At 41.2% G+C, this 13,487-nt stretch overlaps 1 protein-coding gene across 6 annotated transcripts in view; it reads left to right on the top strand.

Moving 5' to 3' along the window:
- Nucleotides 1-13,487, top strand: part of NEDD4L (NEDD4 like E3 ubiquitin protein ligase) — a 301,987-nt gene that overhangs the window by 165,067 nt on the left and 123,433 nt on the right. For all 6 annotated transcript variants that reach the window (XM_037508470.2, XM_054694014.1, XM_037508467.2 and 3 more), the window contains 3 exons: nt 1,183-1,264; nt 4,161-4,199; nt 7,333-7,386. In XM_037508470.2, coding sequence (XP_037364367.2) covers nt 1,183-1,264; nt 4,161-4,199; nt 7,333-7,386 — 175 coding nt within the window. The remainder of the gene's footprint in view (nt 1-1,182; nt 1,265-4,160; nt 4,200-7,332; nt 7,387-13,487) is intronic.

Below are 13,487 nucleotides of genomic sequence, written 5' to 3'. Positions count from 1 at the left end.
AACTATATCTAACTATCTATATTTATATACACATACACCCCCCAACAATATTTCCACCAATCTTTAATTTTTATTTTTTGAGGGTATTGAGTATAGCCCTGTGTTACTACAAACTTCTAATATTATCCCTCCTTTTCCTTAAAGAATTTTATGACATATTTATTGTGGTATCAAATAAAATCATTATAGTCATAAGCATTTTATGATACTCTGCATAATCTTTGAAACTATCCTGGAAGTTGGAAACTTAGGGGTTAATAATCCTGGGCTAGACACTAAAGGGTGATTCTCAAATTGGATAGAAAGAAATCATCAGCTGTGTATAAACAAGTAAAAATTTGGGAGTTGAATATATGAAAACCTTTTCTATCATTTTCAGAATTTCAAGTGGGAAATGAAAGAATCTGTACCCCACATTCCATAAAGTGGTAGTTTAACTAGAGATGAGGTACCCGGGGGTTGACAACGCTAGAACATGTGAATGAGCTTAAACTCTTAGCAGATTGCCTGCATCAAGTAATCATTTCAGCACACTTACTGCTAAAAGTTTCAGTTTCCCAAGGAAATAATAGGAACTCTGGGATTTATTGTCAGGAAGTGTGAAATTGAATCTAGACTTTACTGAACTCTATAACTTGAGGCAAATGTCTCAACTTTCTAGGCTGTACTTATTTGGCTTAAGGATTTTTATTTTAGTCTGTAAAAAATGATAGGTGTTGGTTTTAGATGAACAATTTCTGTTTTGCCACCAAAAAATAATTTTTATGTACACAGTGAAATCAGAATTTAGATAGGACAAAGGAGATTTTGTGGCTAGAATTTGCTAGTCTGAACAAATTTTGTATGCTTTTCGATAATCTTTCTTGTAATCTTTTCAGAATCTGGGTTTAGAAAAAATGTGGCAGATTAAATCTTTTGAATTAATTATAGGGCAGATTATCTTTGAAGTTAGAATATGGGTTTTATGATATTTTTGCCTTTAAATATCGTTGGCTCTGGTTGATAGCAACTTTTCTTAGTATATTATTTAGTAGGCATACTGAAAATGTTACTGCTTAGTTTGTAGAATTCACAGGAGCCGGCATGTTCACAGGTATTTGCATTTTATTTAGGTTTGACTGCTTGACTGTATTTTTTAAATGTAAAGTATAATGCTATTAAATCTGAAATATTTTCTTGCAGTGATCCATACGTGAAACTTTCTTTGTACGTAGCAGATGAGAATAGAGAACTTGCTTTGGTTCAGACAAAGACAATTAAAAAGGTATGTCTTCTTCTTTAATTAAACTTTATTTAGTCAAAATGTGACAGTTAAGCTAAGTATTTTGGCTCTGTGTAAGTTTATATTTTAAATTAATGGTGGAAATATTTTCACTTTAAGGCCTCTCATAATATTAAAATCTATAAATTAAACATAGATCAAAAAATTTTTTGTATTAATCTGATATTGCTTCTGGCTTTTAGTTAAGTGACTATAAAAACAGATTTTTTTATTTTTATTTTTTTTAATGTGGCACCTGCTCTACCACTTCCATTATTATTTTTTTTAAAGATTCATTTATTTTTATACAAGAACTGGGGTACAGGCCAGAGGCATAGGAGGGTGAGAAGATTCATTAGAGACAGAGCGGGGAGCAAGCAGAACAGGCACAGACTGAAATACACTGCTGAGGGGAGCAGTGGGCGAGGCAGGAGAGGTCTGCTGAGCCATGTGGGTTTCTCCCTGGCCAGCCGGGAATCGAACCTGCTTTGCAGAGGCTGCGGACACCTTCACAGCGCTGCGCTCAACCCACTGCGGCACCAGGGCAGCCCAAAAACAGATTTATTTTTAATTGAAATAATATTAGGATATACCCATTAAGACAGTATTGTAACCAGTGTTCCAAGTAGCAATTTTCTCCTCTGCAAAGAATACAGTAAAACAAGGATTTGTTCTTATTAGCTTGTTATTTTTCATAAAGAAATTTAAAATACATTTATTTGAAATGGAGTTGGTTTATGGAATTGGTAAAGACAAAAGGAACGGTGTAACTTGAAATAAGCATTGCCAAAGTAAGAAAAATATTTTCTTAAAAACAAAACAATAATAAAACGAATTGTGTCTCTTCTAAAATTTCACACACAAAACTTCATGACAGGCTTGTTGCCACAATTATACCTTCATCCACCATCTCCATGTTCTTATATACATAGATAAAATATAAACAAGTATTTAAACCATATTTGGGCCATTTATTGAGATGCATGTTTTCTATCAAAAGTGTTGCTTTATCTGTGCTTTAGTATTGTTTATAGATAACTATTATTTTCCCCTCACCACCTTTGGGGGGCAGATAGTCTAACAGTTCGTGTGATAAGCATTTCCTGGAGAGCCGCGGTGGCTTTTTGAAAAAACTGCCATTGTGCAGATGCCCGGGCTCCGTGACCAGGTCACTTTGTGTACGGATCAGCCATCCTGGCGTGTCCGCCACCTGGCATTCGGACTGGCATTACAAATCTGTTTTGCAAACAGGAGCCCGTTTTGATTAGTGGGGAGGATTTGCAGGAAGGACGGAGGCCATTGTTCTGTTAGCTGCTGTCACTGGCTCTGTTATCAGCGGAGCGAGGCGCTCCTTGTCCGCCAGGCAGGCAGGCGCCTGGTCACCAGCTGAAGGCGGAGGGGAGCAGAGAACCAAAGCCAGCGATCTGGGATATTGAGATGTTTTTTCTTCGGAGGGGAGGTCCTCCTCCCTGCTCTCCTCGGCAGAGGGTGTAGCTGGAGCTGGGCTGCTCTGCCTTGCTGGCAGCCAGCCTCCTGGTTAGTATTTCTGTGCTCACGGTGTAAGGACTGCTTTCATCCGCCTCTCCTCGTGGCCGTGTGCTTTTGGTCTTCCATGCGTTTTGTGGTCTCATGTCATTGTTTTTGTCCCCCACTGCCACCCCCGTCATTTGCATCTCGCCCCCTTGCATATCTGTGGAGCTGCAGCCCTTGGCAGGCCTGGGCCAGCCCTCTCTACCGGGCTGCCCAGCGCCACTCCCTTCTTTCTCTGCCCTCCTCTCACTCATTACCATCCGGCTCCATTCAGAGCTAAAAGTATAAACCCGATTATTTAGGATTGGGGTCACTGTGGAGTTGGGGGTGGGGAAAGTGCTGGTTATTTTTAATGTCAGTTCAATAGTGTATGAATTTTTATTTTTTTTTAATTTTATGTGCATTTTGTTATATATTTTTTTCTTCCTGCACTAGTAGGTGAAAGGAAATAAAGACAAATGTCACTCTGACTGAAAAATACCTGTAGTCTGACTAAAAAATACCAGTGAGATTGTGTCTTTTGGTCTCAAATTTTTAGATATAATTTTAATGAGAGGTGTTGATTGAAGAGCATTTTGCAGGTGCACGGCAGGTATGGGTGTATCTTTCATCGTATTGGCTGCCCCTTAGTTTCAAAGCATGTTTGGCAGTCTATCCTTTGTTCATGCTAAGGACAAAAGTATCCATTCTATGTCCTTGTGAGATAAAGATTTAAATTGATTAATATGGAGATGGATGGATGAGTGGACAGAGAGGACTGAAGGATAAGTAGATAAATATTTTCAAGTCTGATTATTTTGAAAAAAAAAAAAAAACAGAATTGACTTTAGCTTGTCATCAGGTTTTTTTTTTTTTTTTTTTTTTTTATATATGATCTGATCATCAATATTGTTCTTTATAAAATGCTCTTCAGGTTTCAATATTTTTATCAATAGCAAAACACTTTCACTCTAATCCCACCTGCTTCTTTGCTCTCCAAAGCAGATTTGTGGCAGGTTGAGGAAGTGGGCAAAGTTCATTTCCTTCTTGATAGAATAATTATATCAGTGTTAATTTATTGAAAGACAGCCTTATATTTTTAATGATGATGGCTCTTTGTCAGATCCCTGACATTTTCCTGGTTGGTATGGTTTCCTATATATATGAATCATCGGTTTCATAACTAACATCCCTTCTGCATTTTTTTTTGTGTGTTTATAGAATAGTCTCACGTAATTGGCTAAGTTCTTCATGTATTGCCATTTCGAAAATCTCTTAGCTATTTTTTTAATCAAGAAACATGTTTAAGAAAATATGTGGACTGCATTGTACTAGTGACTATTCATGTTCAAAGACTGTAAAAGATATTACAAGATAATTTCTCTTCCAGACGCTGAACCCAAAATGGAATGAAGAATTTTATTTTAGAGTAAGTTCTTCGTTTTTTGGTAGTGATTCTCTTTGATAACCTGATATAGCATCAAAATAGATTGTTATTGAGTGAAAGCTATTTTTATTGTATTTTTTTTTTTAAATATGAGAAATGCCTGGGTGTCCTGAGGTGTCCCAAATTTCCAGACTGTGAATAGTGGTAAAATCTTGACTTATTTCATTTGGAGATGTTTTAGGGAAGTAAAAAAGACAGTTTTCTAAATACCATGTCTTAGCTTTTCTACTCAATTTTTTCCTTAAAAGTTATATAAAATGTAACTAAAGCAATAATTTAATTATTTCTATGAGTCATGGGTCATGAATTATTTTAGAGAAAGAATAAAACAATAGAGGCAAATGACTAAAAAGAAACCTAAAAATTACAAGTCATGTTTGGTTAGGAAGGAAAATTTTTGTAATTCAGGTGTTCTGTGTGAGTGTATCTGTAGGGATAAAATTATTTCTGGAGTTTAAATGTCACTGAATCAGGTAACACTTCTTCAACCTTTTATATTTAATATGTAGAAGAATTATATGTAGAAATGACTGAATTCTGTGAACTGAAGTAGATTACTCTGTACTGATTTTTAGCAGTTGCTGCTAGTGTTTTTTCATACTGAAATTTTAGAAATTTTAGCAATATTACAACACTCAGTTACTTAGTGGAAAGAAAGTGGGTTTTTCTTTCTCTTTATAATGGATAAATTAAATTTTGTAGTAGTGATATTCAATTACTTGATCTCTAGAAGTGCCCCAGATGAGATCTAATGATTAGTGTTGCTTCCCAAAAACCATATTACCATTAGGCCCATTATAATTTTCCTAATTTCTTTCAATCACGGTAGTATTTTTTTGTGCTCCAAACTTGGTCTATATATGACCTCTCTTTTCTCTGTGTCCACAGTTGGATGATGGTATTGGTATTTTAACACTTGGTGAGCCCCTACCTGTAGCCTATACTAGATGTATTGTGAATTACTTCACTAAGGACTGAAAACCTGATCCGCAGATAGATGTGACTGGCCCTTCAATAATTCTCAAGTAGAGCTTCCCACTTGTAAAATACCAGGTTACTGAGCTCCTCCTTTCGGTTGCACACTTTGACCACATTATGTAAATTTTAGTACATACACCTTTTTTTTCAGTTAATGTTGGTTTTATGAAAATGTAAATTCTATACATTAGGCCTTTATTTATTAGACAAATCTTTCTTGAATGTCTATTATGACCAGCTCCTACCCCACCCAGTCTGTGGACGCAGTGGCCAGCAGCCTTCTTGGGGCTTATCAAACACAAACCCTCAGTGTAACTGCCTGCTGCTCCATCTCTAGGCTGGGGCCAGGCAAGGGGCGAGAGCACAAAGCTTGTCCAATGTGCTGTCAAATATATTTTTTTTAATTTTTAAATTTTATATATTTTTTACACCATTTTTCATTTTTGCACAATGTATGCATTTTCCTCTTGGTTATAGTCCCTGTACAATTCCCACCCCCTTGTTTTGATCCTACTCCCTCTCCCCGCCCCCCTCATAGTGTGTCTCTGGTTTATAGTTGCTTGTTGATTTTGATATTATTTTATTCCACTCACCTTCTGAAGCAGTGTGACCTGGGTCACATCTCCTGCTCCAGCGCTTCCAGCCTTTGTGGCCTAGGAAGAGCCCCTGTGGACTCACCTCTGTGGGTTCCTTCCTCTCTCAAGGAGCAGAGAGGAACCCTCACTTGGTAGGGTTGTTTCCAGACTTTGCACGCAATGATGTGAATAAGAACACCTAGCACCGTGTCTCACACTTGTTGGAACTTACTAAGTGACACTCGGGGCTGAATGGTGACCCTGCCATTTTGGTGAGGTTTTGAAAGAGTAAGAAAGAAGCAAAAAGATACTGAAAGCCAGTAGCTTTGACATTGACCCCGCATTTCTGGAAGAGGGGCATTTTTTATTTATTTGTCTCTCTAAGGTTCAAGACATAGGCTCTGGGGACTGGCAGGCCAGACCTGGGCATCACTGCAGCCTCATGGTCTCAGCCCCTCACTTGCAAATTGGGGTGACAGTTAGAAAACCTAGGGTTGCTGTGAGGGTTAAATGAGAGCATGTATTTTTGATATTTATTAAGGAAATAATACCTTTTTTTTAAAAAGATTTATTTATGCATACAAGAGCTGGGGTACAGGCCAGAGGTGTGGGGGATGAGAGGACTCACCAGAGACAGAGTGGGGAGTATAACAGGCAGATTGACTGAAATACACTGCTGAGGGGAGCAGTGGGTGACACAAGAGAGGTCTGCTACGCCATGTGAGTCAGCTCCCTGGCCAGGGATTGAACTCGTGCTGCAATGGCTGCAGATAGCTTCTAAATGTTAAGAGTTAACCCCTTGCACCACCAGGGAGGCCTGAAAATACTACCTTTAAAATAAGCATGTTAGGGTCTCCCTGGTGGCGCAAGGGGTTTAGCACCGCACTATGAAGCAATCCACAGCCTCTACAGCACAAGTTTGATCCCTGACCAGCCAGAGAACAACCCACATGGCTCAGCAGACCTCTCCTGTCTTGCCCGCTACTCCCCTCAGCAGTGTGTTTCAGTCAATCTGCCTGTTTTGCTCCCCACTCTGTCTATGGTGAATCCTCTCACCCCCTGCATCTGTGGCCTGTGCCCCAGCTCTTGCATGCATAAATAAATCTTTTTTAAAAATAAAGTAATCATGTAATGGTAATGAGGACTTTTTCCATTTTCTTCATTATTTTTATTACTGATGTTATAATTTTTTATATTATTATTAGAACTAGGAGATTTCCTCAGGCATAATAGGCCCTGTGAGAATATAACCGTGGTCTACAAGCATGGGGAAGCAATTTAGAAATTTTTGAAAACTATTTAGAATTATCCTTCCTGTGTTAACAAAGCAGCCAAAACATTTTCTTCCTATATGCCTGACTACTGGATGTAGACTAATATAGCAATCAATAACTGAAAATTTTAATTAGTAGGTACAGGATTTTTGAAAGAGTAGATTAATTGTTCTCATTTCAAAATTGAACTGGATGCATTATACATTATAAAGCATTCTATCCTTTGAATTATTTATCCTTTGAATTTTTTCTGCCCATTTAAAATAATACTGTTTATGTTCTTTATAGGTAAATCCATCCAATCACAGACTCCTATTTGAAGTATTTGATGAAAACAGATTGGTAAGTAGATTCTGGTCCTTGATTTTTTGCTTTGTTTTTTATTTATTTATTTATTTTTACCTTTACAGCTCAATTTACTGTATAGAAATCATTTGGGTTTCATGTTAAGTTTTGAACAGAGACTGCAATAGTATGAAAAAAGATTGTTACTTTAATTCAGTGCTTTTTAGCATGCTAAATTTAAATACATTAATTCAAGCTTGAGATATATGGGGAACAATCTTTAAATACAATACTGACATTTCTTAGTTACCATATTATTCCCAAATGATATTTGCAACTCTAAACTGTCATACACAGAACAGTTCTCCTATGGATATGGCAAAATTGATATGCCATAACAGTCAGAATTGTAGTCATTTGATTTATTTTTCAAAAACTGAATATTTAGAGCAGCATCTCTTAACATTCTTATGTATATTGCACTTCTGACAGTAAATAGGCTCCCAAAAGATATTTTTGTCCCATTGCTGGTGCTAACAAATATTTGTGTGTGTGTGGCTAGGACAGAAAATGGATCTGTTGGACATATATGTTTTTATCACAGTTGATATTAGCGGAAGTCACACTGGTGATACCTCAAACTATATGCTTATGCTCTACTGTTGAGAACACAGAATTGTGGCAAATCTATGAAGAGACCTAGTCGTGTAAACAAACCTTTCAGGATTTTTAAATCTAAGTCAGACTAAAACACTGTGATTCATTCAATAGTTAATCTATGGTGACTTCTTTGGGAAAACAAAAATCTAAGTACCAGTATATAGCAAAAAGTGAATTTGTATTTAGCAAATAAAATTAACTTGTATTTTTGAAAGTGGTGCTGTCTCATGGGAGAGTCTCAGAAAGTACCTTTAAGCAACAAGAAATAGGCCTGAGACATAAAACTGATGTATACTTAACATTTTACATGTTGCATAAAAATGCATGCTTATTAACATTTTACATGTAGCTGGATAGTAGGTAGAGAGCTACCTACCTACCTAAAACAGGCATATCTGATATAACTAAGATTTCATTTTAGAATGGAATTTCAAAAGCAAATCTGGCTGAAAGCATTTTGCCAGATTTAACTAGCTAGAATGTTAAATACGCATAGTCAAGTGTTGCAGCCATGAAGATAAACATGCTTATATTATGTGCAAGGGTTTAAGGTACATGCAAAAGTGGGGTTATAACTCAGTGTGGTCGGTTATACTGGAATTGATCTTCTGTAAAACCTCTGTATATTATCTTGCTTAAAAGGAATGGTCTTTCCTTCACCTTCTTTCTGCAGAATTCAAGTGAAGTACTCGATTTTTGAATAGCTTGAGATGAATAGATTATATGCTCTGGAGATGCCTTTTAACAACTCATTCAGCTCCCTGTCCTTGCAAATGATAGGAGTGGGGTCTGGAGCCTTCATATCATTTAAAATTGCCAGTGGTGGAAAACGTGCTGATCTCCTTAGTCTCTGCCTAATGATTTAAACTTCTCACCCTTATTATAGAACTTGAAAATGTATTTATCGCCTATGCTTGGGATTAATTTCCTAAATTAGGAAGCCAACAGATTCTGATCGACCATCCTGATTATCTTTTTCTATGAAAAATATGGATTCTTGGTAGCTTTGCATTGTACTTGGCATTTTCTACCTTGAGTGATAATTAGTAGTACCAAATAACTAAATGTTTGCTGTGTCTAAGAAGTTCTTTTCTTCGTAAATTGGAGGCGAGATTCTGCTTAGGGTATAGTTCTTAGCACTCCATGTCTCCCTGAGTACATGAATTAGGCAGTAGTGTGACACGAAGTCCTCGAGGACATAGTGTGTCCAATCTCATTTATCAAGTATAGTAATTCTCCTTCAGAGAGAAGATAGGGTCAGATTCCTCTTGTTAGGTGTGTTTTAATTCATTATTTGATTCATTTTCTTAAGAGAAAGTCACTACCTAGGGAAGTAAAGTTTCCCATCTCAATCTAAAACAAAGACTGTACCCTTGCCATGGACCCAAACAAAAAAGGGCTTTGAAGGCAGAGCACTAAGAAATCTGGTGTGAATACAGGCTTTATCTGAAAAATCCATGTTTTAGGATATTAATCCCTAGCTTGGTTCCACAGTGTTGTCACTATGCCCTGAATGCTGAGGGTTGCTGCTCTCCCTTTGTTGGCTATTAATCCAGCGAAGACAATACGTGACTGTCGTGGTTCTTGGCAGTTTCAGCATTAAACAAACAGGCTTCCATTGCGCTCATAGAGATCATTTTTGGCATTTAAAACACATGCCTTGAGAAAACAGGTTTGGATGTATGTAAACACAGGGTTAATCCTCCACCCTTGACTCCAGAGCTGTTGACAAAGTCATGCTTTGTGGATTTTAAAATAAACTTTTTCTCATTCTTCGCAGCTTGATATTTTCCCCTCCTATTTTTTCCTCCCTCCTAAATAAGCCTCTGTGAAATAACTGATGTTTCTGGACCATGGAAAATAGTAAGTTGAAAACACAGAGACTATCTTCATGTGAACTGTAAACTCAAGGACAGATGTTTGAACATGTGCTTCTGTATTCTATAGGTCCTTTCTGCAAAAGTAACAAGATTCCATGTTTCTATCCCAATTGTGACAATATCGCTGACTTTTTACTGGGAAACAGTTCCCAGCAGCATTTTTCCTGTGTGGTATTTAAGTTAATTTACTACAAAAACCACATGCACACCCCTCTTCAGCTTACTTTCCCTGGGGGTGCTTTTTCTCCTGTCTAGCAGGTGGGAGAGAGTATTCCCACCAGCTCTGGTACTTCCATGTCTGGCGATCATGTATGTGTGATATCATGCCACATATGGGTCACACATAGGCACACACGTGCACCTGCATTTAAAATACAAAGCCTTTTAGTAACAGCAGGCAGTGCACTAACCAGCAGTGTTGTAACGTGTGCCCCACCCCCACTTAGCTATTTTGTCACTTGTAGATCATGGTCTAATTATTTAGCATTAAAGTGACACTGATTCTGTGGGATGTGTGATTGTATTTATAGTGTGTTTTATTAGTTGGCATTCCCTGGTGGTGGTGTGGTGATATCATAAATAACAGAGAAACCTAACATCACATGCTGGTGACAGGTTTTCCTGCAGCTCGGGCATTTCTCCTTGTTATTTGTTTGGGCTGGGGGGTGGGGAGCCGGAGTGCATTCCTGTGCTCCATGCCCGTCCCTGGCATGGACCTGCGCGCCGGAGTGCCCGCTGCTTGGGGCCAGGAGCTTGGGTCCTGTGAACGCGATGCCTGCGGGTTTGGATCGACAGCGAGAGCAGCTCCAGTGTGTGTGCTGCCTTCGTCAGCTGCGAGAGCTCCCTGCTGGGGCCACTCCTGTCTGATGGAAAAGCAGCAGCTGGGAAGGTGCTGTTTCAGGCTCTTGCTGTTTAAAAAAGAGAGAGCGCAAGTGAGAGGGGGCAAGCTGCACGGAGCCCACAAGCTGGCATTGGAGGGGGAGGCCGCGGTCATGTGGTCGTGGCCACCCTACCCTCTGTCACAGTGTGGATGAGAGCTTTCTGCTCTTACCCAATCATGCCTGGAATGCCGCTTGCCACTTGGGTTATTTCTGCTATCTGTCGCTCTCAGCGCCGCAGTGCTAACGGTTTGGCAGATGGGACACTTTTTCTTGGAGTTTGTGTCTTTGGTTTTTGACTCCTGGCCGCCCCGGGCTTGCTGGTGCCGCTCGCCTGCGCCCCGCCGGCCTCCTGGGCACCATGGCCCATCGGCTTCGGTTTCATTTTGGCTCTGGTCGCAGCTACACAGCCCCCGAATCGGAGATCCTAGACCAGGAGAGAGAAGACGACTTTTTCATGGCATTCCACACCCTACCGCGGCGGAGCAGCCCGCACCCCTTCGCTCCCAATGGGGCCGAGGATGGCGGCCCCAGCGGCCTGCAGGAAGGCGTGGGAGCGCTCAAGCGCAGCTCGTCCATGTTTATCCCGCAGCTCCTGGGCACCATCGACGCGCGGCCCACCCGGAGCTCCTCGGTGCAGATCTCCCTGCAGCGCAAAGCGGCCGAGGGGGCCCCCGATGGGTGCGGCCCCGCCGAGGGCCTGGAAGGGGATGTGGGCTGCTCGCCTCGGGGCGGCTGCTCGGAGCCCCCGGAGCCCAGGACCCCTGAGCGCTCCCCACCCAGGGCAGCCCGGGCACCCTGTGCCCAGGTCAATGGCTTGTGCGACCGCCGTGCGCGGTGCCCCATCGCGCTCGAGGGCCGCGAGGAGGCCGAGCGGTCGGGCCGCGGGGTCCGCATCCAGCACCGGGCCTCCAGCGCCGACGTGCGCCAGGTGAGGCTCATGCCCTTCGGCGCCGACGGCCAGGGCGGCCCTTCTGCAGCCGAGCCCAGGCGCTGGTCCTTGCAGCACGTCCCAGATGCTTCTGGAAGTACCGGGAAGCGGTGCTTTGTCTTCCAGCTGCAGCAGCCGCCACCTGGCTCCCTGGGGCCCGGTGGGGACCTCAACTTCGGTTTCACGGGCACCAAGGGGGACAGGTTGGTGAGGTATCCCCGTATTCGCCTGGAAAGGAGCACCTCGCACCCCACGCAGCCTCGAGCCGAGCGCGGGAGCCCCTCGGAAGAGCGAGGGCCCTTGGGACACCCAGAGACGCCGCCTCGGGGCCGCAGGGTGGCTCCCGAAATCCACAGGACGAATTCCATGGAAAGGATGCCACAGGGCCAGGGATGCACCTTTAAAATCAGGCAAGATCAAAATGCTGGGCAACAGCATTTCAGAATTCTTGTGACACGGGGTCCAGAGGACACTCACCAGAGTCCGGAGGAGAATAAGGCCGCCAGCCCCGGGCCCACGGCAGCCGGCCCCCGGGTAAGTGACAAGGGAAGGCCAGGCCGAAGGGGCTGCTTCAAGCCCAGAAAGCTTAGTCTGCAGCTTTATTATAGCAAACTCCATCCTCTTCCAGTCCCGCAGTGGCTCTGCTTCAGGCCTCTGTAACTTTTTGCATAGCCCCGGGTGCAGTGTTTGGTAGAGTCCGGGCAAGTAGTTAGCTTTTCAGCAAATATTGTTTCTCGAGGTCCTCAAAGTCAAATAACTGTTTTGAGAATGAAAATAACCCCCCCCATTGCCCCTTCTGAATAAAAGAATTTGTAAAATGTACTGCTTTAACTTGATCTGCTCTGTCCCAATATGTCAATGAAATAGAGCCTGCGAAAACATTTTCCTGTAAAAAACATTTGGTTTGAATAAAGGTGAGAGAATATCACCCAAAAAAAAGTTGGGGGTGGGGAGGGAAGGGAAGAACTTGAGTCTAATCTGTTAATAATTAAGTGGATGTGAGATTTGGTCAGTTTTTTCTAATGGCTGTTTTGCTATAGAGGGTGGGCCCTTGTATAATTTCTTCCTTTTTCTTTTCTTATGAAGTAATATTGAACAAGAGTAGTCACACTTGTGGGACAGTAAAAAAATGTGTTTTTGAAGTAGATTGGCTTATGGGCCAAGGCTGGGTAAAACCGATTGGGACTTGTTAATGGTCGGATTGCATGGCGGTGCAACTTAACACTGCCCACTTGAGTGTCTAAGCCAGGATGCTGTATATAGAATAGTAAGTGCTCTGTGTCCAGCTGTGGAAACAGACGCCCTAGAACAGATTTGGACCTTTATTGTGCCTGTAGTCTTGCTCTCTCCCTTTCAGTGAAATGGAGTACGGAGAGACAGCTGCTAACTCCTCCAGGCAAATGATGACTTTGCAGCTTTCATAGTTTAGAGTGGGATGAAAAGTTTTATCAGCTAGCTTCCCTTTACTAGCCATCACTAACTATTGAGTGCTTTCTTAAAGAACAGCTTCCTTGTATTTTGATGTCACTTTTCCCCTAAATTTCATGTGCTTACTGATTTGAAGATAAAGTTGTGAAATAGCGACAGAACTCGGTATGGATTTCAATTGTGAATTCTGACTTCTCAAAGTAGATGACCTGTATTGCTGTAGAATTGTATTATCTTTTATTGCCTTTATTGAGAAATATTTTTGGCCTTTCAAGTAAACTTGATCCATCACTGATCTTCATCAAATACATATCAGTTGCTAAATGCAAATACTTGATTTTTCTTGGTATTATATAATTTTCCTTTTTTTTTCCCTTCTGC

Source organism: Talpa occidentalis, unplaced genomic scaffold (assembly GCF_014898055.3).
Source record: "Talpa occidentalis isolate TD23 unplaced genomic scaffold, MPIMG_talOcc4v2.1 talOcc4.13, whole genome shotgun sequence".
Lineage (NCBI taxonomy): Eukaryota > Metazoa > Chordata > Mammalia > Eulipotyphla > Talpidae > Talpa > Talpa occidentalis.
The sequence above is the reverse complement of the archived record's forward strand: the minus strand, read 5'-3'. Positions and strand labels throughout refer to the sequence as shown.